Source organism: Octopus bimaculoides, chromosome 2 (genome assembly GCF_046866305.1).
Source record: "Octopus bimaculoides isolate indiv1 chromosome 2, ASM4686630v1, whole genome shotgun sequence".
NCBI lineage: Eukaryota > Metazoa > Mollusca > Cephalopoda > Octopoda > Octopodidae > Octopus > Octopus bimaculoides.
In genome coordinates this window covers 168,985,285-169,013,226 of record NC_142929.1, presented here as the reverse complement: position 1 = coordinate 169,013,226, position 27,942 = coordinate 168,985,285, and the positions used below count along the sequence as shown (strand labels likewise).

General features: G+C 37.2%; 1 protein-coding gene across 2 annotated transcripts in view; it reads right to left on the bottom strand.

Annotated features, from left to right (window-relative positions):
* Nucleotides 1-8,567: 8,567 nt before the first annotated feature.
* The window catches only part of LOC106872977 (lipid droplet-regulating VLDL assembly factor AUP1), a 46,453-nt gene continuing 27,078 nt past the window's right edge, over nt 8,568-27,942 (bottom strand). For both annotated transcript variants that reach the window (XM_014920164.3, XM_052965706.2), the window contains exons 4-12: nt 27,607-27,718; nt 25,301-25,373; nt 23,791-23,827; nt 23,497-23,541; nt 22,515-22,588; nt 12,356-12,516; nt 10,293-10,436; nt 9,724-9,863; nt 8,568-9,215 (exon numbers count right to left, since the gene is read on the bottom strand). In XM_014920164.3, the coding sequence (XP_014775650.1) occupies nt 9,081-9,215; nt 9,724-9,863; nt 10,293-10,436; nt 12,356-12,516; nt 22,515-22,588; nt 23,497-23,541; nt 23,791-23,827; nt 25,301-25,373; nt 27,607-27,718 (921 nt within the window). In that variant the 3' untranslated portion in view covers nt 8,568-9,080. The remainder of the gene's footprint in view (nt 9,216-9,723; nt 9,864-10,292; nt 10,437-12,355; nt 12,517-22,514; nt 22,589-23,496; nt 23,542-23,790; nt 23,828-25,300; nt 25,374-27,606; nt 27,719-27,942) is intronic.

Sequence of the window (27,942 nt, the reverse complement as noted above, 5' to 3'; positions counted from 1 at the left end):
CATGGTCAGTCATGACTGAAGGGGGTCTCAGCAAAGACTTCTAAGGAATCTCATATTTATGCATGACAATGCTAAGACTAAAACATCCCCCAAATCATCCATACTTACTGAAGCAACTAAAATAATATTAAGCCTTGAGCTAATGTCTTTTCCTCACTGCATAATTATTTTTCACTCAATTTTTAATGCCCCCTAAATTAAATATGTTAACTCTAACTTGTATTAGCGAATTAAATGTTAGGAAGGGCATCCAGCCATAAAAACTCTGCCAAAACAGACAGAAGTTTTTTGCAGTTTTCTGCCTGGCCTGCTCCTGTCCAACTCATGCCAGCATGGAAGGCAGATGTTAAACAATGATGACTCACCCATGTTACAAAAGTAATGTGTTCCTGAAAAACTTGCCATAATGTAAAATCCAATTATGTGAAATTTTCCCATTGATTTTCATGTTATGAAGTGATAATGTGTTGCCATGGATTTTTCTCGAAACAATGTTGAGGGTTTTATTTCATTCCATGCTATGCTATTCACAGCATCCATGATGTTGCACTTCTTCCAGAAGTCTCTAACTATAAGTTTATACTCCCTGTCAACTGCTTTCTTGGGTTGTTGTCAGATATGCCTCGAAGTTAACTATCACACCTTGAAAAAAGACATACTGTTGATGATATATCCTAACTTTAAATTATCAGAAAGCTCATTTAATTCATTAGCTCGCTTTAGTTTATTGTCAAAACAAACAATGCTTTGTTGTAAATATTATGTCTGGACAAAAAAAAAAAATGTCTTCAAAGACACCCTGAGTCATCCATGCCTTATTTGAATGCCAAATCAGAAGCAAATTAAACTCTGCATGACCCTTAAAAGCCCTTAGATCTTCAAATTGATGCACAAATATGGGCTTTAGTTTTATAACAGCAACTACATCTTCCAGAAATGTCACATTATTTTTGGAAGCTTTAAATACTGGTGTTGATTTCACTTGTCAAGAAATAAAAATTCTCACAGCTAAAAAAAAGTGCAGTTTCAACAATATATACTTGTTCTGGTATGTAGTCCCCTTCAACAATCATTTCTTTCAACTGCTCAGGATATTTAATAGCAACCTTAGTATCAGCACTGGCAGCTTCACCAGTCATTTTTATGCTGTGCAAATTCAAGCACTTCTAAAACTTTTCAAACCATCCTTTTCTAACCAGAACGAGTTTGTCACTAGAAGTTTCACCTTCCTTTCTCTGCAAATCATATAAGAACTGTTCCATTTTAAGCATCACATTAGATGCATGAAATAATAAAATCTGAGCAGTTAACAGAATAACTTTTTGTCAACTTTAATTTTCTTTTTGCTGTCCCATTCTGTCCTCACTGTAGACATTGCAAACATCAATACTTTGGTAATGTGGCTGATATTTTCCTGCATCAAACCTTTCTAAAACCTCAAGTTTAATATTGAATGTAATCCTTTTACTGGTCCTTTTTCCTTACTTATTCCAGTTCCAATTGATGCATTCTTTCCAATTATCTTGTATTGTAGATAAGTCCAGCAGTGGCAGTGATCAACAGTTATCCACAACAAATATATAGGAAAAAAATAGTACTAGGGAAAAACAGTTTTGTGATACCAAAACATTGTTATCTTATTCCTATAGATTTAAGAATGGAAATGAGTGGATAGATGGGTAGAGGGTGAGGTGTGAAGAAGTACTGTTTAATTGCAGTTAGCTGAAAGGTTATCAGGTTTATGGGCACTTTGCCCATGAGCCTTGCACCTCTGACTTAAGATATTGAAACTCCACACTCTACTCTCACAGACACACGTGTTGACATGCAACATATGTAGCAATTGACATTGCTATCATGCTCATATTATTATCCATCTCACTAGTTGGTTATTCAATAGCTGCTGGGTTGGTAGTGATGGTGGTTTGGTTGTATTGGTTTTAGTGTTGAAGATGTTGGTGGTGGCAGTGGTTGTATTGTTATTGTTAATTGTATTGTTGATGTTTAGTCTTAAGTCAATCCTCATTTTACTTAAGATCAAAGACATTCGATTCAACATTTAAAATACATTAGTGTACCACATTATTTTATGCAACTGTTTTTTTTGTTCTTTTTTTTTTACTTTAGATTAGAGTTGCTTATCTTGTTCATACTATTGTTACTGTTGGTCATTAAAGAATAGGTGAGTTGGTAATAGTGGTGGTTGTATTGGCTTTGATGTTGATGCTGGGGTTTTTGTATTCCTGTTGATGATAGACAGCGATAGTGATGAAGGTTGATCTATATATATATATATATAAAATTAATGTGGGATATAGAATATGGAATATATAATATAAATAGTAAAATGAAATGAAGTATTGAATGTCTTATTGAATATATGAAATATAGAGTATTAAATATATAAGGACTAGTATACTTTCCTGCATCATGGCATTCATCAAGGTCCCGTCTGACAGATATATATATATATATATATATCAACCTATTCTTAGCTACAATAGCGACAACATGAATTTCTTACTCTCTTTTACTCTTTTACTTGTTTCAGTCATTTGACTGTGGCCATGCTGGAGCACCGCCTTTAGTCGAGCAAATCAACCCCAGGACTTATTCTTTGTAAGCCTAGTACTTATTCTATCGGTCTCTTTTGCCGAATCGCTAAGTTACAGGGACATAAACACACCAGCATCGGTCATCAAGCAATGTTGGGGGGACTAACACAAACGCACACACACACACACACATATATATATATACGACGGGCTTCTTTCAGTTTCCATCTACCAAATCCACTCACAAAGCTTTGGTCGGCCCGTGGCTATAGTAGAAGACACTTGCCCAAGGTGCCATGTAGTGGGACTGAACCCAGAACCATGTGGTTGGTAAGCAAGCTACTTACCACACAGCCACTCCTGCGCCTGAACATCCAATGTTAAAATATTTAAGAAAAATTATATTAATGTGTCCTGCTTGTTAAAATTCCATTTATTTATTTGTGCAGCTGAAGATAGCATTGCATTTAAATTGATGTAATGATTGCATTATTCAATTAAATGGAGCTTCTTGAAATGGTTGTACTGCATTACTACTTGATATCTTCTTACTTATTTTGATTTTATTCACATTACTTCGAGGTGTGTGGATAATACCAGACAGACTTGGTGCTTCAACTTAAGTACCTAATTCAACTGCATCTTAATTATTTCTTTTATGTGTGTATATATATATATCATCATCATCATCATCATCATCATCGTTTAACGTCCGCTTTCCATGCTAGCATGGGTTGGACGATTTGACTGAGGACTGGTGAAACCGGATGGCTACACCAGGCTCCAGTCTGATTTGGCAGAGTTTCTACAGCTGGATGCCCTTCCTAACGCCAACCACTCAGAGAGTGTAGTGGGTGCTTTTACGTGTCACCCGCACGAAAACGGCCACGCTCGAAATGGTGTCTTTTATGTGCCACCCGCACAAGCCAGTCCAGGGGCACTGGCAACGATCTCGCTCGAAAATCCTACAGGAGCCAGTCAGGCGGTACTGGCAACGGCCACGCTCAAAATGGTGCATCTCATGTGCCACCTGCACAAGAACCAGTCCAGGGGCACTGGCAACGATCTTACTTGGCTTGCCGGGTCTTCTCACGCACAGCACATTTCCAAAGGTCTCGGTCAGTAGTCATTGCCTCGGTGAGGCCCAATGTACGAAGGTCTTGCCTCACCACCTCAGCCCAGGTCTTCCTGGGCCTACCTCTTCCACGGGTTCCCTCAACTGTTAGGGTGTGGCACTTTTTCACGCAGCTATCCTCCTCCATTCTCACCACATGTCCATACCAGCGCAATCGTCTCTCTTGCACGCCACAACTGATGCTTCTAATGTTCAGCTTTTCTCTCAAGATACTTACACTCTGACGGGTATTCACATTGACATTACACATCCAACAGAGCATACTGGCTTCATTCCTTGCGAGCTTACGTATGTCCTCAGCAGTTACAGCCCATGTTTCACTGCCATGTAGCATGGTTGTTCGTACGCATGCGTCATACAGTCTGCCTTTTACTCTGAGTGAGAGTCCCTTTGTCGCCAGCAGGGGTAAGAGCTCTCTAAACTTTGCCCAGGCTATTCTTATTCTAGCAGCTACACTTTCAGCGCACCCACCCCCACTACTAACTTGGTCGCCCAAATAGCGGAAGCTATCGACTACCTCTAGTTTTTCACCCTGGAATGGGATAGAAGTTGTTTCCTGTTTGTTTGCAGTCTTTATTGCACCTGAACATCTGCCACAAACAAAAACTAACTTGCTAGTTAACCTGCCTTTGATGTTGCTGCACCTCTTATGTGTCCATAGCTTGCACCGGGTACATCTTATAGAGTTACTACCTACTCCTTTTCTACATACTGAGCAGGGCCATCTACCTGAAGGGGTTTGTGTTTTATCTACCTTCCTACTTACTAGGATTTTGGTTTTAGCTAGGTTGACTCTAAGGCCCTTCAATTCTAGACCTTGCTTCCACACCTGAAACTTCTCTAGTTCTGATAGTGACTCTGCAATTAGGGCAAGGTCATCAGCATAGAGGAGCTCCCAGGGGCAACCTGTCTTGAACTCCTCTGTGATTGCCTGGAGGACTATGGTAAATAAGAGGGGGCTGAGGACGGAACCTTGGTGGACCCCTACCTCTACCCGGAATTCATTGCTGTACTCATTTCCAACCCTCACCTTACTGGCAGCATCTCCGTACATGGCTCGCACAGCTCTCACTAACCATTCTTCTATCCCAAGTTTCCTCATTGACCACCAGATAAGGGATCGGGGGACCCTGTCAAAGGCTTTCTCCATGTCAACGAAAGCCAGATACAGAGGTTTATCCTTAGCTAGGTATTTCTCCTGCAACTGTCTCACTAGAAATAAGGCATCAGTAGTGCTTTTACCTGGCACGAACCCAAACTGCATCTCATCTAAATTGATTCGCTCCCTAATTAGTTGGGCTATGACCCTCTCTGTAACTTTCATAACCTGATCTAACAGCTTGATGCCTCTGTAATTATTTGTATCTAAAGCGTCACCTTTACCTTTGTAGCAGTTGACTATGATGCTGCTACACCAGTCATTGGGTATGACTCCTTCGTGTATCACCTGGTTCGTAATACGGGTGACTAGGCTATAGCCAACACTGCCAGATATTTTGAGCATCTCTGCAGTGATTCCTGATGGGCCGGGGGCTTTCCCGGTCTTCATACTCTTAATTGCTTTATCTACCCTGGTACTATCAACTCGGATAGCTGGTCCCTCTATTGGGTCGACATACGGCAGGCTCTCTTTCTCCCATGCATTCTCTTTATTAAGCAATCTATCGTAGTGGCATCTCCAGACCTCTTTCTTTGCATCCTCATTTAATGCAAGCATACCATCATCCATGCGAACACATTTCTCTCCTACAACATCACTATTCTCTCTCCTACACTGTCTTGCAACACGAAATACCTCGAGTCTTTGGTCCTCACGGCGCAGAACATTGGCAGCAAAAGAAAACAGGTAGAGAGGATAAAAAGAGAAAGAAAGAAAGGAAAGAAGGAAAACTAAGGAAGCTATAAAAGAGATAAACAAAAATATATGGAAAACAGTGTGAATAAATAAATAAAAAATACACCCAACAGATAGAAAAAGTGGAAGAAAGGAAAATAAGAATGCATAGTGAGAAAGAGAACGCATGAGGGAAGTGGGAAATAGATTATAAACAGAAAAGTATTGTGAAATTGTAAGTGACTGAAACCAAAGAATAAATAAATAAAAATAAAACAGGAAAATGCATATAAGAACATAGATATATGTAGGTCATGACCTCACATAGGAGAGGTGTCCATTGGTCAATTTATATATTTCAAAAGTCTAATTCTAAACACACACACCTTTTTTAGGTATAAAAATATAGATTCATACAGACACATACCCTCCCCACCCACTATACTCTTTTACTTCTTTTAGTCATTTTGACTGCGACCATGCTGGAGCACTGCTTTTAGTCGAGCAAATCGACCCCAGGACTCATTCTTTGTAAGCCTAGTACTTATTCTATCGGTCTCTTTTGCCGAACCGCTAAGTTACGGGGACGTAAACACACCAACATCGGTTGTCAAGTGATGTTGGGGTCAAACACAGACACAAACATATACACTTATACATATACGCACACATATATATATATATACATATATACGACGGGGCTTCTTTCAGTTTCCGTCTACCAAATCCACTCACAAGAATTTGGTCGGCCTGAGGCTATAGTAGAAGACACTTGCCCAAGATGCCACGCAGTGGGACTGAACCCGGAACCATGTGATTGGTAAGCAAGCTACTTACCACACAGCCACTCCTACGCATATATATATATATATATACACAGGGTTATTCAAAAAGAATGAACTGATTTCATTATGCAATATTTTAAGGAAAAGCAACAGAAAACTCCAAATAAGTCACAAATATCTGATCTTAAGTATTCTATCGCATACTCTGACTACCTCGATTACCTTATCCACCCATTTTTTCGCAAGAAGTATACCCACGCCCCCGTCTGTGTTCCCTGCCCAGAAAATTCAAAGCTGGTTTCTCAACCTCCTGGTTCTAGATTCAATCCCACTGTGTGGTACCTTGAACAAGTATTTTCTACTATAACCCCAGGCCTTCCAAATCCTTGTGAGTAGATTTGGTAGATGAAAACTGAAAGAAACCCATCGTATATATATATGTATTTTCCTGTTTTTACTCCATGATAGTTGTAAAATGGTTGTCACTGTCATGTCTGGTCATGGGGAAATATTAGCTTGCTTGGAAACAAATGAGAGTTGGTGCCAGGAAGAGTATCTGGATGTAAAAAAATCTGCCTTATTAGATTCCATCCAGCCCATGCAAGCATAGAAAAATGGCTGTTAGAATGATGATTATGTATATATCATCCAACATGTCAGAACCCATCAAGCCATCTAACCCATGTCTGTATAGAAGATGATTGTAAAATCTTTCACACACACACACACACACACACACAGCTGCCACTGAATTCCTTGCATTAGGCAATGGTCAATCTAATTATTTTCTCATGATGAAGACTATTGCAAGCTTTCTATGTCTTTCATATTTTCCTTACTATTATAGCAAAACAGTAACCATAAAAACCAAGGTAAAAAAAATAAATAACTGAGTAAAATGTGGTTCTCTGTCCCATCTAGAACAGCAGCTCCAACTATGAACTGTCTCAGACAATGACAGCTTGTTTGATACGTGGAAAGCTAACATAAAATGACAGTGATAATTCTTCCTAATTTTGGCACAAGGCCAGCAATTTAGAGGGAAGGAGGCAAGTCAATTCAACTGACCTCAGAACTAGACTGGTATTTTATTTTATCAACTCTGAAAGGATCAAAAGCAAAGATGAGCTCAGTGGTATTTGAACACAGAACATAAAGAATAGAAGAAATGCTGCTATGCATCTTTGTCCAACACACTAATGATTATGCCAGCATGACACTGATGACAAGGATTATACACACATATGCATTCATCAATGCCATTGTTTTAATATTAATTTTTTTTTCTTGCATAATGAAACGAGTCGAGTGATCTATAGTAGAGAAAAATTCACCATTTTCTCCTCAAAATTTTCTCTACCCAGGTACCTTCCTCTGTCTGCACACACAGCACTCTTGCACCAATCATCAATTAAAATTATATGTCTATTCAAGTGTAGACAGCTCTCCTACATAAATTATCTGATGCTGACCAGTCACTTTCTTACTTCACAGTTCATAGTCTGATAGTGTTCACAAAATATCAAAGCAGTTTAGTGAGGCAGAAGTAAAAAAAATAAAGAGAATATTACTCAGTAAAAAATATTTTATTGCCAGAAGTCTTGAATTTTAATTAGTCGGTTCATATATTTGCCTCCAATCCATTAGAACAAGTGTGTTTTGATCCATTATTGCTTCCAATCCACTGGATCATCTCTTTTCTTTTAATAACAGTCAACAACTATGGAAATCTTTATAACCAAGGTAAATATACACATATTCTTCCCATATTTCCATAGGAGTTTGCAGAGTAATAAAGTTTTATGCATGTGTATATATTTATACACACACACACACAAATAAATTTTTAAAAGTTTAAATTTCTGAAAAACCAAAGCTTTAATAGGAACTAAAAAGAAAAATAAGGGGGAAAAAATTAATAAAAACCTGCAAAAACATCAAAATGTTTCAAATGTTTTGAATTATCTTAACTTCAATTTGCCTAGTGTGTGTACATCCATACACAATCCACTCTGTAAGAACTTCAAATCCACAAAAAAAAAAAAAAAAAAAACAAATCCCAAACTCCACAGCAGTGCACACAAATGCATGTAAAGCACACTAACAGAGGATTATACATATATATATATATATATATATATATATATATATATATATATAAGTGTTTGTACAGCTCTTGATTTGTTTGTAGATGCTGAATCCTGATGCCGTGCTATTTAAACAAGGAGATTACACCTGTTAAAAACTCACAGCAAAAATTGGATCCAGAGTATTTATTTTTTGCATGAAATTAAACCAAACCAAAATATATTGAAAAGATGTAAAATAAAAACATAAAAACTGAAGGCAAGCAAATGATTGCATGCTCTTTCTCTCTCTCACACACGCACACATACACACCTCCACCTCTTACTCTTTTATACCAAATTTCTAAAGAGGCCCAGTTCACTTGTAGCAAGGGTGTACTTCATTGGCAAATTCCTCCAACATTTGATCAAATACTTTCTTTGAAAGAATCAAAATATTGCTAGCAAGATTCCAGGGAAACAATCATTGATGGTGATTGAGACAAACTAAATGGATACAACCACAAAATAGAATGCATCATCAAAGAAGTGTGGATGGAAGGTAAGAGAAGAATGAGAAGGAGAAGCAAAAAGAGATGGAAGGGGGGAAAAGGGTAGGATGTGAGGAATAAGATGTAGCTATGTGGAGAGGAGAAAGGAGAAAGGAACAAAACACTTGTCTCCTCTATCCCTTACAAGTAATGTTCAATTAAGTTTCTGCTTTCGAAGGTATCTCTGACGGGCATTAAATAACATTTGATTTTTACGTTCTTCTAATGACTGCTGCCGGACTTTTCCTGATGATGAGAATGCTACAGATTTGTAGACATTTGGTGTATCCTAGAATAGAAATGCAAACAATATAGTAAAAATTCCTGAGTCAAGAGAAATAATTAAACTAAGGGGTTAAGAGATCAGAGATAGAAATAATGTGATCTCTCCAGTATGCAATATATGAAGATATGAAGTGTTTCATATTTTAAAGAGAATGATATAGGTTGCTATGGGTGAGCTAACTCCAACCATAGCAGTTCTCTATGTTTCTCTCATCAGAGTTAATAGATTCACAAAGTTAAAACTTTAAAAGATATGATAAGTTAGATGATTTTTAAAACCAAATGTTTAATTAGGCCATTATCTTCAAGCAGATAATGTTAAAATTATTATTGCAGGCTAAAGTGAATTACGACACTATATATAATATGATATTTTAGAAGAGTCCATAATATAAAGGATGGCTAGATTAGAATTCTATAGCTTAATTATTTGAATGGTGCTTTTTATGTGCTAGTCAGGCGGCACTGGCATCAGCCAGAAATATAATAAATGAATCTTTTAGAAGACTTACAGCAGCTGGTAATACCTCTGTTGTCGTGTATCCATTGGATATATTTTCAGGTGAAGAACCAGAAGTAGGTTTACTATTTTCTGAAGTGCTTTGATTTTCCAAAATATTGGTTATTGTTGTGTCAACATCTTTTGTTTGAGCTAGAAATAAAGGTTTCAAAATATAATAAACGCTGTAATTCACAACTATATTCTAGAGCCAATAATACAGATTACTAATAAAAGTTAAACATCTTCATTAGTCAATGATAGTTTGTTGGTTCCTCATCACCATAATTACATTCAATTCTTTAAAATATTGAAATAACTTTAGTGGGTCTCTTTTGTTGCTGTTCTCTACTTGGATTGTCCATTTCTTAAAGGAATAATTTCTAAGACCAGTAAAGTTAGTAATGCAAGAATTGTGAGGACAAGTCAGAAACTACATTAAGGTTTATGCGTAAATCATAGTTAACCTAAGTTGCCTAAATTGCTATTTTACTGCAGCCAATGTAGAATAGCAAACAAAAGTTTGTATTTACATATTGATAAAACAAAACTTTATGAGAAATCAGAAATGGAATAACAAACCTAAGACTTTAGTAATTTCTTTAATTGATACATTAGGCAACACATCCTGTACTTGGGTAACCATCTTTCGCATCTCTGCATCCATATTCAGCAGTAGGTCAGTATCTTGGTCTTTATGTTGTTGGTGTTGTTCAGTGATCTCATCTAATTTAGATAATATAAATAAGATTACCAAGAAATATGCAAATATATATTTCCATATATAAATAAGAAAAAAATTTACTCTTCACCTTTTGTATATTCATACATACACTTAAAGTAATAGCATACTGATAGAGACACAAATTCAAATCTTACTATAGCTGTTGTATCCTTTAGAAACAACACCATAGTTAAAAGCCACATAAGACTATAACCAAGTATTCTAGTAAGGAATATGATGGTCTACTTAATGGCTAACCACCCAGCCAAGTAAATATGAACCTATTTTGTAAGGCAAAAAGGCTGAAGGAAGGAGAATTATTTACCTTAACCACAGCCTAATGGCTGTAAAAGTGATTTCAAATTTTGGCACGAAGGCCAGCAATTTCAGGGGAGAGTGTAAGTTGATAACAGCAACCCCAGTGTTCAATTGGTACTTATTTTATCAATCCGGAAAGAATGAAAGGAAAAAAATCAACCTTGACAGAATTTGAACTCAGAATGTAAGGACAGACGAAATGCTGCTAAGCATGTTGCCTGGCATGCTAACAATTCTGCCTTACAATGGGCTGTAATATTAAGAAAGCTAGACACTGGTTAATTACTCAGAGATACCTTATGTTCACCTTAATGTAAGTGTTGGTTTTCATGAGTAGATAACCTAGGTGTTTTGTTTTTCTAAACATGCAAATTTTACATTACATGGGTTACAACAGTCAGTGATAAGAAACCTGAAATCATGAGGTTATGAAGCAAACCTCATTGTTACCCAGCTATGCCTACACCTATACACATACATATATTTGTCCATACAGGTAGATATGTAGTAAATAATTTTTAATGGTGGAACATCAAGTAGATGAAGCTATAAATAATAACATGTAGAATATTGGATTAAAAAACCCCTTGGATGGCAAAAAAGTTGAAGGTTAGCCATTATATTTAAAAGATCACTGTCAGAGCAGCAGTCTGGCTTCCGTGCCAGTGGCATGTAAACAAAAAACTCGAGCAAGGTCGTTGACAGCGCCGCTGGACTGACTCCTGTGCAGGTGGCACGTAAAAAAAACACCATTTGAGCATGGCTGTTGCCAGTACCACCAGACTGGCCCTCGTGCCGGTGACATGTAAAAGCACCCACTACACTCTCAGAGTGGTTGGCGTTAGGAAGGGTATCCAGCTGTAAAAACTCTGCCAGAGCAGATTGGAGCCTGGTGTAGCCATCTGGATCACCAGTCCTCAGTCAAATCGTCCAACCCATGCTAGCATGGAAAGCGGACATTAAACGATGATGATGATGATGAAAATCATTCAAAGTTGAAATTAAGTTACACGAGGGAACCCGTGGAAGAGGTAGGCCCAGGAAGACCTGGGCTGAGGTGGTGAGGCAAGACCTTCGAACATTGGGCCTCACCGAGGCGATGACTACTGACCGAGACCTTTGGAAATGTGCTGTGCGTGAGAAGACCCGGCAAGCCAAGTGAGATCGTTGCCAGTGCCCCTGGACTGGCTCTTGTGCGGGTGGCACATAAGATGTACCATCCTGAGCATGACCGTTGCCAGTACCACCTGACTGGCCTTGTAGGGTTTTCGAGTGAGATCGTTGCCAGTGCCCCTGGACTGGCTCTTGTGCGGGTGGCACATAAAAGACACCATTTCGAGCGTGGCCATTTTCGTGCGGGTGACACGTAAAAGCACCCACTACACTCTCTGAGTGGTTGGCGTTAGGAAGGGCATCCAGCTGTAGAAACTCTGCCAAATTAGATTGGAGCCTGGTGTAGCCATCCGGTTGCACCAGTCCTCAGTCAAATCATCCAACCCATGCTAGCATGGAAAGCGGACGTTAAACGATGATGATGATGATTTCCTGAATACCATTAGTTAATAACAATGACTAAGAAAAGTGTTTATTGGTGAACATTTACCTTGAAATTTGCTATTGAGATATTTTTTCTGTAGTTCAGCCTTATCTGCTGTTGTGTAATCTGTAGCAATTAAATGTAAATCAGCAGCAACTTTCTGTCGAACATCTTCTGAAAACTCTTCAGCAGACACAGATAGAGGCTTTTCCATCACAGGTAAACACCTAACAAAAGAGACAAAAAAAAAAAAAAAAGGAGGAAGATATGTTACAATTTGGATCTTAAAACCAAGCAATGCTGTTTCACTTATAAAATCTATAAAATGCATGAAACATGCAGGTTAAGATCTTGAGAAACGGTTACAGTTAATATGTTACACTTAACCAACCAAGTGTGTATGTGTATCCGTATATATTGGATGGGCCAAAAGTTATGCACCAATAAGTTCAACATGCTCCAGAAGTATCAGACATGCTTCGATTTTTCTAAAATCGAATAAAATAATGATGAATACACACATACTTGTACATGATAAACAAAATGAATAATAACAATAATAATGTAATATAAATAAAATGTCTAATGTTTTGGTGTATGGCTTTTGACCCACCCTGTATATTGAAGATTTATTATCAATCCATTTTCAACAGTAGCCAAACTAGTACACATTTTCTGCACTATTATAAACAAGGTATACTTGTTTAAGTAGCATTTTGTTTGGTATTGTTATTGTGTAGCCTCTGTCAGTGCTAACTGAATGGATGCATGCACAGAAACAGTTTGTCGAACATCCAGATTTGACCCACATATCAATCTATACTCTGCCTCGTACCTGCTTGTAGATTACATTGTGTTTTACAATATGTAATGTTTAATGACTTTGGGTGCAGCATGGTTGCTCTGAGCATGTTATATTTCCTCTGTTTTCTGTTCTAGTATGTCTGTAGGTTCTAGTCGAAGTTACATCTCTTCACCCACGTAGCGTCACATGGGTGAAGTAGACTTTCTGATTAAAGATGTTCAATATGGAATTTTGGCACATGCATTATGTTACTGCAATCAATGTATCTTCTACAAAAAACAGTTTTAAGCATATAAATAAATTGCTTTTTCAACTGATAAGAAAAATATTTGAGTTCACATACTTTAAGAACAGAATGTATCAAATGAAGCACTTTTATTCTTTTACTCGTTTCAGTCATTTGACTGTGGCCATACTGGAGCACCATCTTGAAAGCTTTTAGCCGAATAATTCAACCCTGGGACTTATTATTTCAAAGCCTAGTACTTATTCTATCAGTCTCTTTTGCTGAACTGTTAAGTTACGGGGGCGTAAACGCACAAACACTGGTTGTCAAGCGGCGAGGGGGGGGGACTAACACAGACACACACACATAAATATATGCATATATGTGATGGACTTCTTTCAGTTTCCGCCTCCCAAATCCACTCACAAGGCTTTGGTCAGCCTGAGGCTATAGTAGAAGACACTTGCCCAAGGTGTCATGCAGTGGGACTGAACCTGGAACCATGTGGTTGAGAAGCAAGCTTCTTACCCTACAACCATGCCTGTGCCTTGTTTACAATATAGAATCAGCTGTGGCCCAACAGGTAGATGAAACACATAGTTCTAGTAAAAAAACCCATTGTAATAGTTTAGCCTTATATATATATATATATATATATATCAGGGTGAAAAACTAGAGGTAGTCGATAGCTTCCGCTATCTGGGCGACCAAGTTAGTAGTGGGGGTGGGTGCGCTGAAAGTGTAGCTGCTAGAATAAGAATAGCCTGGGCAAAGTTTAGAGAGCTCTTACCCCTGCTGGCGACAAAGGGACTCTCACTCAGAGTAAAAGGCAGACTGTATGACGCATGCGTACGAACAACCATGCTACATGGCAGTGAAACATGGGCTGTAACTGCTGAGGACATACGTAAGCTCGCAAGGAATGAAGCCAGTATGCTCCGTTGGATGTGTAATGTCAATGTGAATACCCGTCAGAGTGTAAGTATCTTGAGAGAAAAGCTGAACATTAGAAGCATCAGTTGTGGCGTGCAAGAGAGACGATTGCGCTGGTATGGACATGTGGTGAGAATGGAGGAGGATAGCTGCGTGAAAAAGTGCCACACCCTAACAGTTGAGGGAACCCGTGGAAGAGGTAGGCCCAGGAAGACCTGGGCTGAGGTGGTGAGGCAAGACCTTCATACATTGGGCCTCACCGAGGCGATGACTACTGACCGAGACCTTTGGAAATGTGCTGTGCGTGAGAAGACCCGGCAAGCCAAGTAAGATCGTTGCCAGTGCCCCTGGACTGGTTCTTGTGCGGGTGGCACATGAGATGCACCATTTTGAGCGTGGCCGTTGCCAGTACCGCCTGACTGGCTCCTGTAGGATTTTCGAGCGAGATCGTTGCCAGTGCCCCTGGACTGGCTTGTGCGGGTGGCACATAAAAGACACCATTTCGAGCGTGGCCGTTTTCGTGCAGGTGACACGTAAAAGCACCCACTACACTCTCTGAGTGGTTGGCGTTAGGAAGGGCATCCAGCTGTAGAAACTCTGCCAAATCAGACTGGAGCCTGGTGTTGCCATCCGGTTTCACCAGTCCTCAGTCAAATCGTCCAACCCATGCTAGCATGGAAAGCGGACGTTAAACGATGATGATGATGATGATGATATATCTTTTACTCGTTTCAGTCATTAGACTGCAACCATGTTGGGGCCCCACCTTGAGGAATTTTAGTTGAACTATTTGACCCCCAGTGCTTATTTTCTTTTTAAACTTGGTACTTATTTTATCAGTCTCTTATGCTGAACCACCAAGTAAAAGGGACATAAACACACTGACACCAGTTGTCAAGTGGTTGTGGGGGGACAGACACAGACACAAATGCAGTTTTCATCTACCAAATCCACTCACAAGGTTTTGGTCAGCCCAAGGTTATAGAAGATGACACTTGCCCAAGGTGACAAACAGTGGGACTGAACCTGGAACCATGTGGTTGGAAAAGCAAACTTCTTAACACACAGTCACACCTGTGCCTATATACATATATAATCATTTTCAATGTCTACTTTCCCATGCTTGTATGGGTCAGATGGAATTTGTTGAGACAGATTTTCTATGGCTAGACACCCTTCCTCTCACTAACCCTCACTTTTTTCTAGATAAGGTAACATTTCCTCATAGCTTGACATGTTTCTCATAGAAGATTGGAAATAAATGACAGTAGTACCAGTTTACAACTATCATGCGATGTCAGGACAATGACACATAAACACATACATATATACAAAGGGTTTCTTTCAGTTTTGCTTTACCAAATCCGCCCATAAGGCATTGGTTGGCCAGAGGCTATGATACAAGACACTTGCCCAAGTTGTCAAGCAGTAGGACTAAACCCTAAATGATGTGGCTGGGAAGCAAACCTCTTAATGAAGATAACTGTATAAAGAAGTGCATATCATTTAAAGTGGATGGAGCCTGCAGAAGAAATCAACCCAGGAAATATGTTGTGAACTGGTGAAGGCTGATCTCAGGACATTGACCTCATTGAAGAGATGACAAAGGACTGGAATAATTGGTGATATCTGGCTTTCAAGAAGACCTGCCTATCTTAGTGAATCTGAGAGCGTGCCAGCACAATGTGTATATATATTCATAAATGGGCTCCTGTCCAGTATTTTCCAGAAGCTTACCCACCACCCATCATCTCTCTAATTACAATATTCTGCTGTTGTAATTTAATGTGATCAGAATTGCTTAATTCACCAGCCTTTTCCCGATATCACTTCTCACCACCAGGAACTATTTCACTTATTCACCCTTCATTCTTAATAATGTCCTTGCCACCCCCATTTTACACTGATCACTAACAACTACATGTCTTATTCCTCCTTTTTATCCTTTACCTCTCTCCTTTATTACCATTCTGTTACTCTTCACCTCTCCCTTTCTGCACAGTTAATCATTTCCTACCCTCTCCTACTTTCTCCAATCCAAATGTATCATTGATCACCCCAATCTCTTATCCACCATTCACTCCATCCCTCCACCCTACAGTTGTCAGCTACCCTTTTCTATCTTCCCTACTTATCCTTCAACACCTGTTCTTCCTTATATTTACCCCTCACTCAATCCCATCTCTTACCCTCTTGCAACCTCTGCCCACCCATATCACTTGTTCTGCTCATTTATTCAGATTGTACATTGAAGGTCCACCCTGATATCTTATCACCACTATTTTTATCTCTCCTAAGCTCCACCCCAATCACTCCCAGCCTCTGTTCTACAATGTCAGTAACCATGTAGCTCAACAGTAAGAAACCTGTTCTGTTTTAGCCCTTTCTCTTATACTTTAACCCTACCATCTCCTACCATAGAGCTGTTTCCCTCTAAACTACAGCCCCATTTAGTCAAAGGGGTCCTAGTTATGCAAGCAGCAAAGCAGCCTAACTAGTGCTAGTGCCATAACCCCCCCCCCCCCAATACATGCTATAAAGTGGTTTTGTGGTTTGTAAGGACATCTGGCTGTAGAACTTGTGTCAAAGTCAACACTGGAGTACAATGGTGATAACTGGGGGTGCTGTTGCCACCAGTAAACTGACATCTGACTGTTCAAAGAAGACTTCAAAAGTAACTAGTATCAACTTCTCTAGAAAATGGACAAAACTAGGCATCATGACGTTATCAAGCACCTGCAGAAAAAGGGTACATTCATGCTGACATGGTTGCTACATTAGGGGATGATGCTCTAGCATTATCAACAATGCAAAAAGTGGGCAATTGAATCAAGGAGAAGGGAGTGTCTTGAAGATGACCCAAGGTCTAGACGTCCTGCAACTGTTACCACCAAGGAAAACATAGATTGTGTTCATTGTATGGTGATGGATGACAAGCGATTGACTATAAATCAAATAGCCACTGCTACTAGCATATTCCGTGAGAGGTTTACTTTTCCATATATGCACAAGCTGGAAATGAATTTTGAGACATTGTTTTGATGCAGTACCTGATGCTAACCTTTTTAGTCACTTCTTATAACATGCAAGAATACAGTATATTAATTCTAAAAATTAGGATACACATGAATAAATTAAGAACATAATACATGAAATAAGAATTATGTAATGATAGAAAAGCAAATTGAATATAAAATATAAACAATTTAGGGATGTAAAGGAAGGAGGTTACCTATTCATGAAATTAATGGATCTATATTTCAGAAATTTAACCTTTTTGTTACCAACCCAATTGAGATCGTCCCTGGTTCTAGGACACAAACATCCGGTTTTAAAGTGGTCTAACCCTCTAGCATTTAGATTTCTCTGTCAAATGTAATGATCATTTATTCACATTGATTTGAATTAGTCATGCATAACTTGTAACTTTGAGATTTCAATGACGATTGTTTATTTTCAGCATAATATTGTAGTGGAAGTGAGAGAGGCTGGATCTGACCAGTTTGAAGCTAAAACAGAGCTGAATATTTTGGCCAGATATGGCCAGTTTAAATGCTAGAGGGGTAAATTACAATCTCCCATCAAAATTTCATGCTAATTTAAGTGCCAAGCAGTAGCTTAATAATGACAAAATTATTTTATTAAATTCTTAATTATTTTAAAAATGAATTGAAACAAAGGAAGAGTATTTTGGCAGATATACAGTAAGAAAAGAGTTAAATATCTATTAACTGTAATACTGTAAAAAATCGCAGTTCAGAATATTTATTTAACAATTTTTGTTTGAAAAATAGGATTTCATACAATTCTGTGGTGTGATATGGTTTTGTCAGAGAAAAGATTTTTTGAGATATTTAAATATGAGTGGATAACAATGTGGCAGTTTTACTATTTGAGATATTAAAAATGGGGAAATCAATTTTTAAAAGGACTGACTGTCAATTTCATCTAGGCATTTAAAAAGCACTTGTGCCAGTTGCACATGAAGGCCCCTAGGCAGTGCCACAGAAAAGCACCCAGCACATACTGTGAAGTAGTTGGCATTAAGAAGGGCATCCAGCTGTGGAAACCATGCCAAATGACACTGGAGCCTGGTGAAGCTCTCCAGCTTACCAACTCTGGTCAAACTACCCAACCCATGCCAGCATGGACAATGGACATTAAGTGGTGGTAGTGGTGGTGGTGGTGGTGGTCGTCGTCATAAATTTCGGTTAGTGAAATTGCAGTTACATATATTTTAGTTAACCTCTTAGAGATTTAGTTTCCGCTGACTGAATGCTGCAACCATTTGAGAAAGCTTCAGGTAGTTGAATATAATATTTTTAAGGAATTTTGGTTAAGAATTTTATGGTATTTATGATTAAGGGGGAAAATATCTATTAAAGAGTTTAAAGAAAGTTTTTGAGATAGAAGTGGTAACTTTGTTTTTCTTTTCTTGTTTCAGTCATTAGACTGCGCCCATGCTGGGGCACTGTCTTGAAGAATTTTAGTTGAATGAATCGACCTCAGTCATTTTTTTAAGCCTTGTGTTTATTCTAATGAACTCTTTCACTGAACTGCTAGGTTACAGGGACATAAACACACCAATACTGCTTGTCAAGCAGTGATGGGAGACAAACACAGACACAAAGCTACACACCCATACAAAAGGCTTCTTTCAGTTTTCATCTACCAAGGCTTTTGTTGGCTCACGGCTATAGCATAAGACACTTGCCCAAGGTGCCACACAGTGGGATTGAAATTGGAACCATGTGGTTGGGAAGCAAACTCCGTCCCACACAAATGAAAGGTTCAGGGTATTTTCATAATGAGTGCTTCATTATAGTCTTTGAATCTTCCATAAAAATTCCTTAATTTGAAGATAATCTGGAGATTACTAGGGATATATTTAAAGGTGAGATCTAAACAAAGATTAACTACATTTTGGTGGATTTCCAGAGTATTTATAAATCCTAACTATTAATCCTTTAGCATTTAAAATATTCCATGTACTTTATGTTCAAACTGGTTAGATCTGGCCTCTCATACCAAGACTGTAATGTTATTCTAAGAATAAACAACTTAATCTTTGAACTCTCAAATCTACAAGGTAATACATGATGAATTTTAAAAAATGTTAATAAGCTATTGCTTCATCAATATTCGAATGTCCAAATTAATAAAAGGCGCAGGAGTGGCTGTGTGGTAAGTAGCTTGCTTACCAACCACATGGTTCTGGGTTCAGTCCCACTGTGTGGCACCTTGGGCAAGTGTCTTCTAGTATAGTCTCAAGCCGACCAAAGCCTTGTGAGTGGATTTGGTAGACGGAAACTGAAAGAAGCCCGTCGCACACACATATATATATATATATATATATATATATATATATATATAAATATATATATATATGTATGTGTGTGTGTGTTTGTGTGCCTGTGTTTGTCCCCCCAACATCGCTTGACAACCGATGCTGGTGTGTTTAGGCCCCCGTAACTTAGCGGTTCGGCAAAAGAGACCGATAGAATAAGTACTAGGCTTACAAAGAATAAGTCCTGGGGTCGATTTGCTCGACTAAAGGCGGTGCTCCAGCATGGCCGCAGTCAAATTACTGAAACAAGTAAAAGAGTAAAGGAGCATTACATTTGACAAAGCAATCTGAATACTAAAGGCCTAATTATGTTAAACTCATCTAATATAAATTCTTCCCACACTGCCATGTGAATAAGCTAATTTTTACTAAATCCTTTCATTTATAAATAGCTGTGAACGCTGAACTGTATACTGCTTAAATATGTATATACATCACCACTATCATTAATGTCTCTATCACTTATGCATCTCACTTTGTAAAGAGGCTGGCAAATAGGCAGAGACAAGGAATCACAAGATCCATGTACTCATGACAAGAACATGGCTACCTCTATAGACCTGACATCATGAAAACATACCCAGTACACAATGTAAATTAGCTGATATGAGGAAATACATCTAGCTGTAGAAACCAAACTAAAAATCAAATGCAAGTGAGATGAATTCATCCCCGACCCACCCAGGTCATTTAAGGTGCTGGACAACCAACTAAAAGGTTCAAATGTCACAACAAAAATATTGAGCTCCTCTAACTTCAGAATTAAAGGATTAATTGTAAGAGGAACATCCAGGCTGAAAAGTTACTGCTTCATCAATATTCAAATGTCCAAATTAATAAAAGTAACTATCTATTCTAAAAAAACAAAACAGGAAATATAAAAGGTATTTAAAATACATGGTTCCTACTTTAAGCACACCAGTGAGATGTTTGAAATTGTTTTGTGATTATTATACAGTTAATAGTTTACCATGAATTTTCATGTAAATGTTGGTGGATGGGAAAGTTTTGCAAAATTTGAATATTTGCATACAAACTGGAAGTGAATGAATGTTTACAAATAGTTATCCTTCCCTTCTCACTTAACTGTATGACATTCATGGATTAATGTAACCTGTGTAGTGTGTGCATGCATGTGTGTGAGAGAGAGAGAGATTAATATTCTTTAGTAGATTTTCATTAAATTAGCACAAATCAAGATATGATAGCTGGAAGGCTAAGTTAGCTACATTACTGACATAACTTCAGGCATTTTACTATCTTCTTTACCTGTAACATACATTATTCTTTTTGCCCGAGTCTACTTGATTGAGAACAGAACTGACAACCTCCCTGTCTCACCACTAAATACACACAGTTGTTAAGCTTGAAATAATTTCCAACCACTAACTCAATATGGCAACCCATCCTGACTGTATTTAGCATTATCCTTAACCCTTTAGCATTCAGATTATCGTGTTAAATGTAATGCTCATCAATTGTCATTGTTTCAAATTCGTCATTAATTATCTTGTCAGTTCAAGATTCTGATGACATGATAGTTTATTTCTAGAATGACATTGTAGGATAGGTGTGAGGGGCCAGATTTGGCCAATTTGAACACAATGCAGGTAGAATATTTTGGCTAGATATGGCTGGTTTAAATGCTAAACAGTTAAACTGTAGTCCAGAGACAGTTTCTCTCCATATCAAGCTATTTGATACCCTTTTCTTTACATGGATCTATTCAAACTATGGAAGGACAAGTGGTAAGTTCATTCCTAAGAAAAGTTACCTCTCTGACCATACAAACACTATTGGCCTGCCCTTCATACATTTCAGAGGAGATGGAAGCAATCCACAATGACTTGCTTTGTCTGCTTGAAACTTTCCCTTACTATAAGTAAAACCCTGTACAAATTTAAAATATAGCTAACATTGGAATATTGCTTGTATACCAGGTATAGTAGTGTTGTTACATACATAATGTCCAACACTCCATTACAAATAACAGCAATTTCATTTATAATTTAAGACATGCTCACCAAAGTGCTACAGTTATTAGCTTGCATTTCTTCTCACTCTATCTTATACTGCTATTCAATGATCAAGCTGAACAAGCTAGCAGCATATATCCTGTCATCAAGCTCACAAATCATCCCTCCACTTATTGTCACCCCTACATTTCTGTACTAAACATTTTTAACAACCATTCTTTCTTAGAACTGTAGCTCTTCTGGAATTTCCTAACTGATGTTTTTTTTTAACAAGTTCAAGTGAGCACCAGTTTAATTTGCATATCAGCAACATTGATCTCACAAGTCTTGAAGAATTTGCATTATGGATACTATTCCTCCTCAGATGAGTTAAGAAAAGACAAAAAAAAAATTTGTTTCAATTTGCCTTACTTTGTTTGACTGGACACATTCTAACTAATAGTTTTAAAAGTGAAATGGTCACGATAGTGATGACAATCATTGGTCTAGTGTTCAGCTCTAGTCATAGGTCTAATGTTCAGTTCTATTGAAAACCTTGTTTTGTAGTTAAAGAATACACTTAATTCTATATATTCCAGTATGTCTAGCTATCAGGAACAAATGCTAGATTATCCATAAATCACTATCTGCATTAGATTGACATTCTGTCCATGAGAAAATGTGTCTTATTCTTTTCACCATTATGAAGCCTGAGATAATCCTATATGATCATATCAGAGTTTCAGGAGTGCATCTAGATTATCATACTAATTATTTAGCAGAAAAAGAATACTGCAAAATTCCTATGGAAAACTAAAATGAGAAAAGTACAAAAAACAATTTTATACAGAATGAGGACAGTATAAAATTTCCAATGAATGAAATTAGCCCAGGTGATTAAAGCCCCAAGTGTTCAAATAAAGAATTTTATTTGAATAAAATAAATTCAGATGTCTCACCTGATTGTAAACCAAGTGACTGGCACAAAAAGACACCAGAAGAGATCCTCCCACCATCGACTGTTTAAGGTCGTCTGTAAAGAATAAGAATCATGATAAGACTAGTTTTAAACATTTGAAGTTAATAATGATTCTTTATGAAAGTAATCTCTTGTACAGGTTGCAGACTTTGTACTGAGTATCTAGTGTACACTGAAGACTTAAAAGCAGTGTGTTAGTATTTAAATTACAACTTCACAGCACTGGGCTTCACAGATGATATGTGATACACAAGTGAAATGAATGGAAGAATGGTGTATTGTAGATCCATGTCACTTATGATTGAAGATGGAGGAAGGAAGGTAAGAATGAAAGAAGGATGGATAAATAGATGAACAAATGCATACATGTATAAAATACACATATTCAATATAAATAAGTGTATAAATGAAGACATGCATGCACCTGTGGGTCTTAACAATTTGTTAGTGACAACCAACTTTTACTCAGTTGCAATCTAATAGATTACCTAGATAAATAATAGATTACCTAAATTAATTTCTTCAATTAGCAGAAAGCTGCAAATTTGTAGGGATATGGTATAGTCAACAGAATTAACCACATCATATGCCCAGCATTTAGTTTATCAACCTTGGAGGAGAGATGAAAGGCAAAAGGTAATGCTGGTAAGATTTGAACTTCAACATACAAGGATGAAAATTTTGAACAACAAAATATGGTAAAGAAGAATGTTTTGTTCAGGTTTCTGTTGCTTTACCATCTTTGATCACTTATATAAATATGAAGACATATAAACATAGGCACATACATACACACAATTATTTTTAATTTAGTTGTTCACATATTGTTGTCTTGTGAGGCAGTGAAGACAACACACTTATGTATACATGAAAAAAGACTGCTTAACAATTAGTAATTTTAGTTTTTAAGAATATAGTTAACAATAAATAACAGCAAGATAAAATTTTGTACAAGAACTTACCACTGCAATTTGAAAAATATTTGGCCGAGATACATGAAGAGTCATCTGAAATTAATTTGAAATTGATTTGTTAGGATAATAACAATTTTAATTTATAATAAAACTGCATCAATTAAAAGTATTAAAAACTGAAAAATCACAAAAATACTTGTGACTTAAATATTTAGAAGATATATTAGCTTTGTCATCAGACAGATTATCACTTTTAAAGGCAACTTAATGCATTTTCATTTTTTTTAAGCAAAACGTTTTGAAGATTAAACAGGAAAGGAAAATAGTTTTAATACTGCTTACAGGTTGTAATGGAAAGTCAAGTGAAAATGGCCAGGTGCTGAAAGTAATGACAATAATTTCATTTCAGTTTTCATAAATACACACATACGGATAAAAATAAAAATATCATTTTGAGAAAGACTAATTATGACAAGAATGTTTCTACCAGTGTATTACATAACAATTACCTAGTTAGAGCCTACTCATATCATTAAATAAACTATTCTTATACAATCATTCCACATTTAAGATTAACACCCAAAATTCCAGATAAATGTATAAGATGGAACCCCCCCCCCCACTGGCCACACCTCCAGCAATGTATATACTTTTACATGAAAGTACAGATAGAATTATAACATATCTATACATACTAATCTGTTCTAGCAGACTCGAACGCGAATATCTGATCACTCACAGATTCACGTTTTAATTTGCCAGAACATATTAAGAATGAATTGAAACATTATTGTTTGGGTTCTCACTGTTCTGTTTGCATCCCATGAATTATTACATATAGAATTATTTGCTAATAGGCCAAACTGGGATGTTGCCATAGAAAAATAACACATACAAACATAAAAACAATTACATCTCAAAGGTAGAAAAATCAACATACATTATGGAAGAAATAGTTCAAAAACTAATGAGCAAATAAATGGTGAAGCCACTACTGCCAAGCTGTATTGGTCTTTGCCTTTCTCTTGGATAGCATCAGTGGCATGGAGTGGGGAGGCTGGTATGCATGGGTGACCGCTGGCCTTCCATAAACAACTTTGCTCGGACTTGTGCCTTGGAGGGTAACTTTCTAGGTGCAATCCCATTCATGACCGAAGGGGGTCTTTACCCAAAAGATTAATACACTAGAGGCAAGAGCAAGTAAGAAATCTAAGGGAGAGAATTCTTTCTTATTCTTGTATTTTTTTTTTTACAGAAGTCATTTACTCTTTTACTTGTTTCAGTCGTTTGACTGCGGCCATGCTGGAGCACCGCCTTTAGTCGAGTAAATCGACCCCAGGACTTATCCTTTGTAAGCCTAGTACTTATTCTATCAGTCTCTTTTTGCCGAACCGCTAAGTTACGGGGACGTAAACACACCAGCATCGGTTGTCAAGTGATGGTGGGGGGGACAAACACATGCATATATATATATATATATATATATATATATATATATATATATATACATATATACGATGGGCTTCTTTCAGTTTCCATCTACCAAATCCACTCACAAGGCTTTGGTCGGCCCGAGGGTATAGTAGAAGACACTTGCCCAAGGTGCCACGCAGTGGGACTGAACCTGGAACCATGTGGTTGGTAAGCAAGCTACCACACAGCCACTCCTGCGCCTAATTTCTTAATCTTTATTGAATTTTTTTTTTTACAAAAGTCATTTCTTAATCTTTATTGTATTTTTTTTTACAGAAGTCATTTATGAAACTTCTTTTGAGATTAATATTATAACTTAATTAAAGTAAGACTATGCAAATAACATACAACAAAAAAATTCAGTTAAAAGAATATTTACCAGAATTTTAGTAAGCCATAACGTCCATTAGTAGAACTTCCTTCAGGATGAACTAATAAAGGAATATTGGAACCTGAAAGTGTATAAAAAATAGTAATAAACTAGTGTGAAAGACTATCAATCAATTGTAGGACTTGCAATTTTGCAACCAACAACAAAAGTTACTGTATATAATCATGTTAGTCAATCTCTTATAAAAGTTGACTATTTTTTAGCAAAAAATCTGAAATTTTTATATATCTTCTGTAACAGTTAACCCTACTTCTTCACAAATAATGGAGTCAAGGAATTATCCCATATATGATTGCTACAATGTGAAAAGGCTTTTGTTGTTTTTTTTTTTGTGTGCTAGCTCATTATTAGTATGTGTTTTGATTGCAAATCAAACAAACATCAGGTTACTAGTTTCTTGAAATTCCTTATGGAAGAAGCAAAGTCAGGTATAATGTCTCTTTATTACTAAGCTGACTTCAGTTTTAGTATAGCAGCCATGGAATATAGTTGAAGTTTTACAATTTAGCCATAATCCTGTGTAAATATGCCCTCCATAAAAAGAGGAAATACAGATCAGCTTTAAAACTAGAAGTTACTGAAGTTTTCAAAAAGACAACTAACTGGGTTACAGCAAGAGAATTTTGTGTTTCAGAAAACAAGTGAAAAACTGGAGGTATTAAATTTCAGACAATGTCAAAAAGAAATGTATAAATGAAGAGGTGAACAAGCAAATGTCCACAATTGGAGAAAAATGTTGTACAGTGGGTACTTGTAAAAAATCATCAAAATGGAAATTGTAATTCATGTACTCAAGAAGACCTACACTCCACAACAGAAGTGTTAAGACTGGTCCCTCTGGTGGTATAAAGTCACGTAAAAGTGTCTGTACACTGCCCTGTAAGGGTGCCTGAGTGGTGCCACATAAAAGCATCTGTGCAGTGCCATGTAAAAGCACCCATGCAGTACTGAATGAAAGCATCTGTGTGGTACTAAATAAAAGTGCCTGTGTGGTGCCATGTAAAAGCAACTACATGGTGCCACAAAAAAGCATCTGTGCAGTGCCATGTAAAAGTATCCAACACATTCTGTAAAGTGGTTGGCATTAGGAAAAGTATCCAGATGTAGAAACCATGCCAAATCAGACTGGAGTCTGGTACAGCTCCCCGGCTCTGATCAAACCACCCAACCCATGCCAGCATGGACGATGGACATTAAATGATGATGATGCAGCCTGCGGAATCCATATATGGGAGGAAGCAAGTGCTAGATGGTGCACTAGGTTTATGACACAATATGATGTTGGTACTCGAGCAGCAAACTAAGATTGCACAAGAGCTGCCTGCTGACCTACATGATAAGATATAACATTTTCATCTGTTCGTAATCAGAAATCAGCAAGAGGAATACTTCAAGTTACATTCAACTAGGAAAATAGACAAAACACTTATTACTCTTGACATGCCAGAGAATCAAACTGAACCAAAAAGGAGAGAAAAAAAACTAGTATTGTTGAGCGCCACTGGCTACAAGAAAAGTAAGATTACTTTAATCCTTTCTTGCATCACTCTTAGTACTAAGTTTTTAAGATAAAAATCCTACCAAAGGAAAAATTTGCAAAGGAATTGTCATCCATGTGCATTCACAAGGCTGGATGGTTAAGAGTGGATATAGAAAATGGATAAGGGAAGTTTGGAATTTATGACCTGGTAGACTACAAAAGGAAAAGAGTTTTCTTATATAGAATCAGTTTAGAGCACATCTAATGGAGAACATTTTGATAACCTCTGGTCACACAACACTAACATATCTGTAATGCTTGGCAGACTTACAAATGTTTTGCAACCATTAGATATTAGTATCAATATGACATTTAAGGACATGATGAAAATTAAGTGGGATAACAGGGTGCATGATGAAGAAAAAACATACATGAAAGGAAGCAGTATGAGGGCAGTATGATCTGTGAATGGGTTGCTGATTAAAGGAAGGAAATAAAAGCCGACATAATTGTCAAATCATTCAAAAAAGGTGGAGTTTCAAAAGATGATTATCTATGACATGGATGAAGTAGATGGTGTGCTACCTCTAACACCGTATCTTTATGTATTGCAAGAGATGACTAAATGGGATAACATCAAGAAAAGTATTCAGTTGAGAAATATAGCCTCAAAATGGCTAATCCAATCCATGCCAGTATAGAAAAGCATATGCAAAAATGATGATGATGAGAAATATATGAAAGTGAAATATAAATGGCTGTCAAGTGATTGGAGGTTTTTACTGATACATTACAATGGATAGGCAATACTTACTACTACAAAAGCCTTTAACATTGTTCAGAAAAGATTCTTTGTTTTGCTTGAAACCAAAATCTTTCCAGCCAAGGATCCATTCTAGGGTAGGAAAAAGTTCACACACACTAGGCTACAATGAAAAATTGACAAATCAAAATGTAAAATCTAAAAGATTTATCAAATAGAAACAAATAACAGAAAGAAGGAAAGAATATATAAATATGAAGAATAATTATTATAACGAATATGTGATTATTATGAATGATATTGATGAAAACCTTTTGTGTTGATAAAAATCCAGAGATCAGAGCTTAACAGATTGTGCAAATCCCTGAATCAACTGAAGATGTTTAC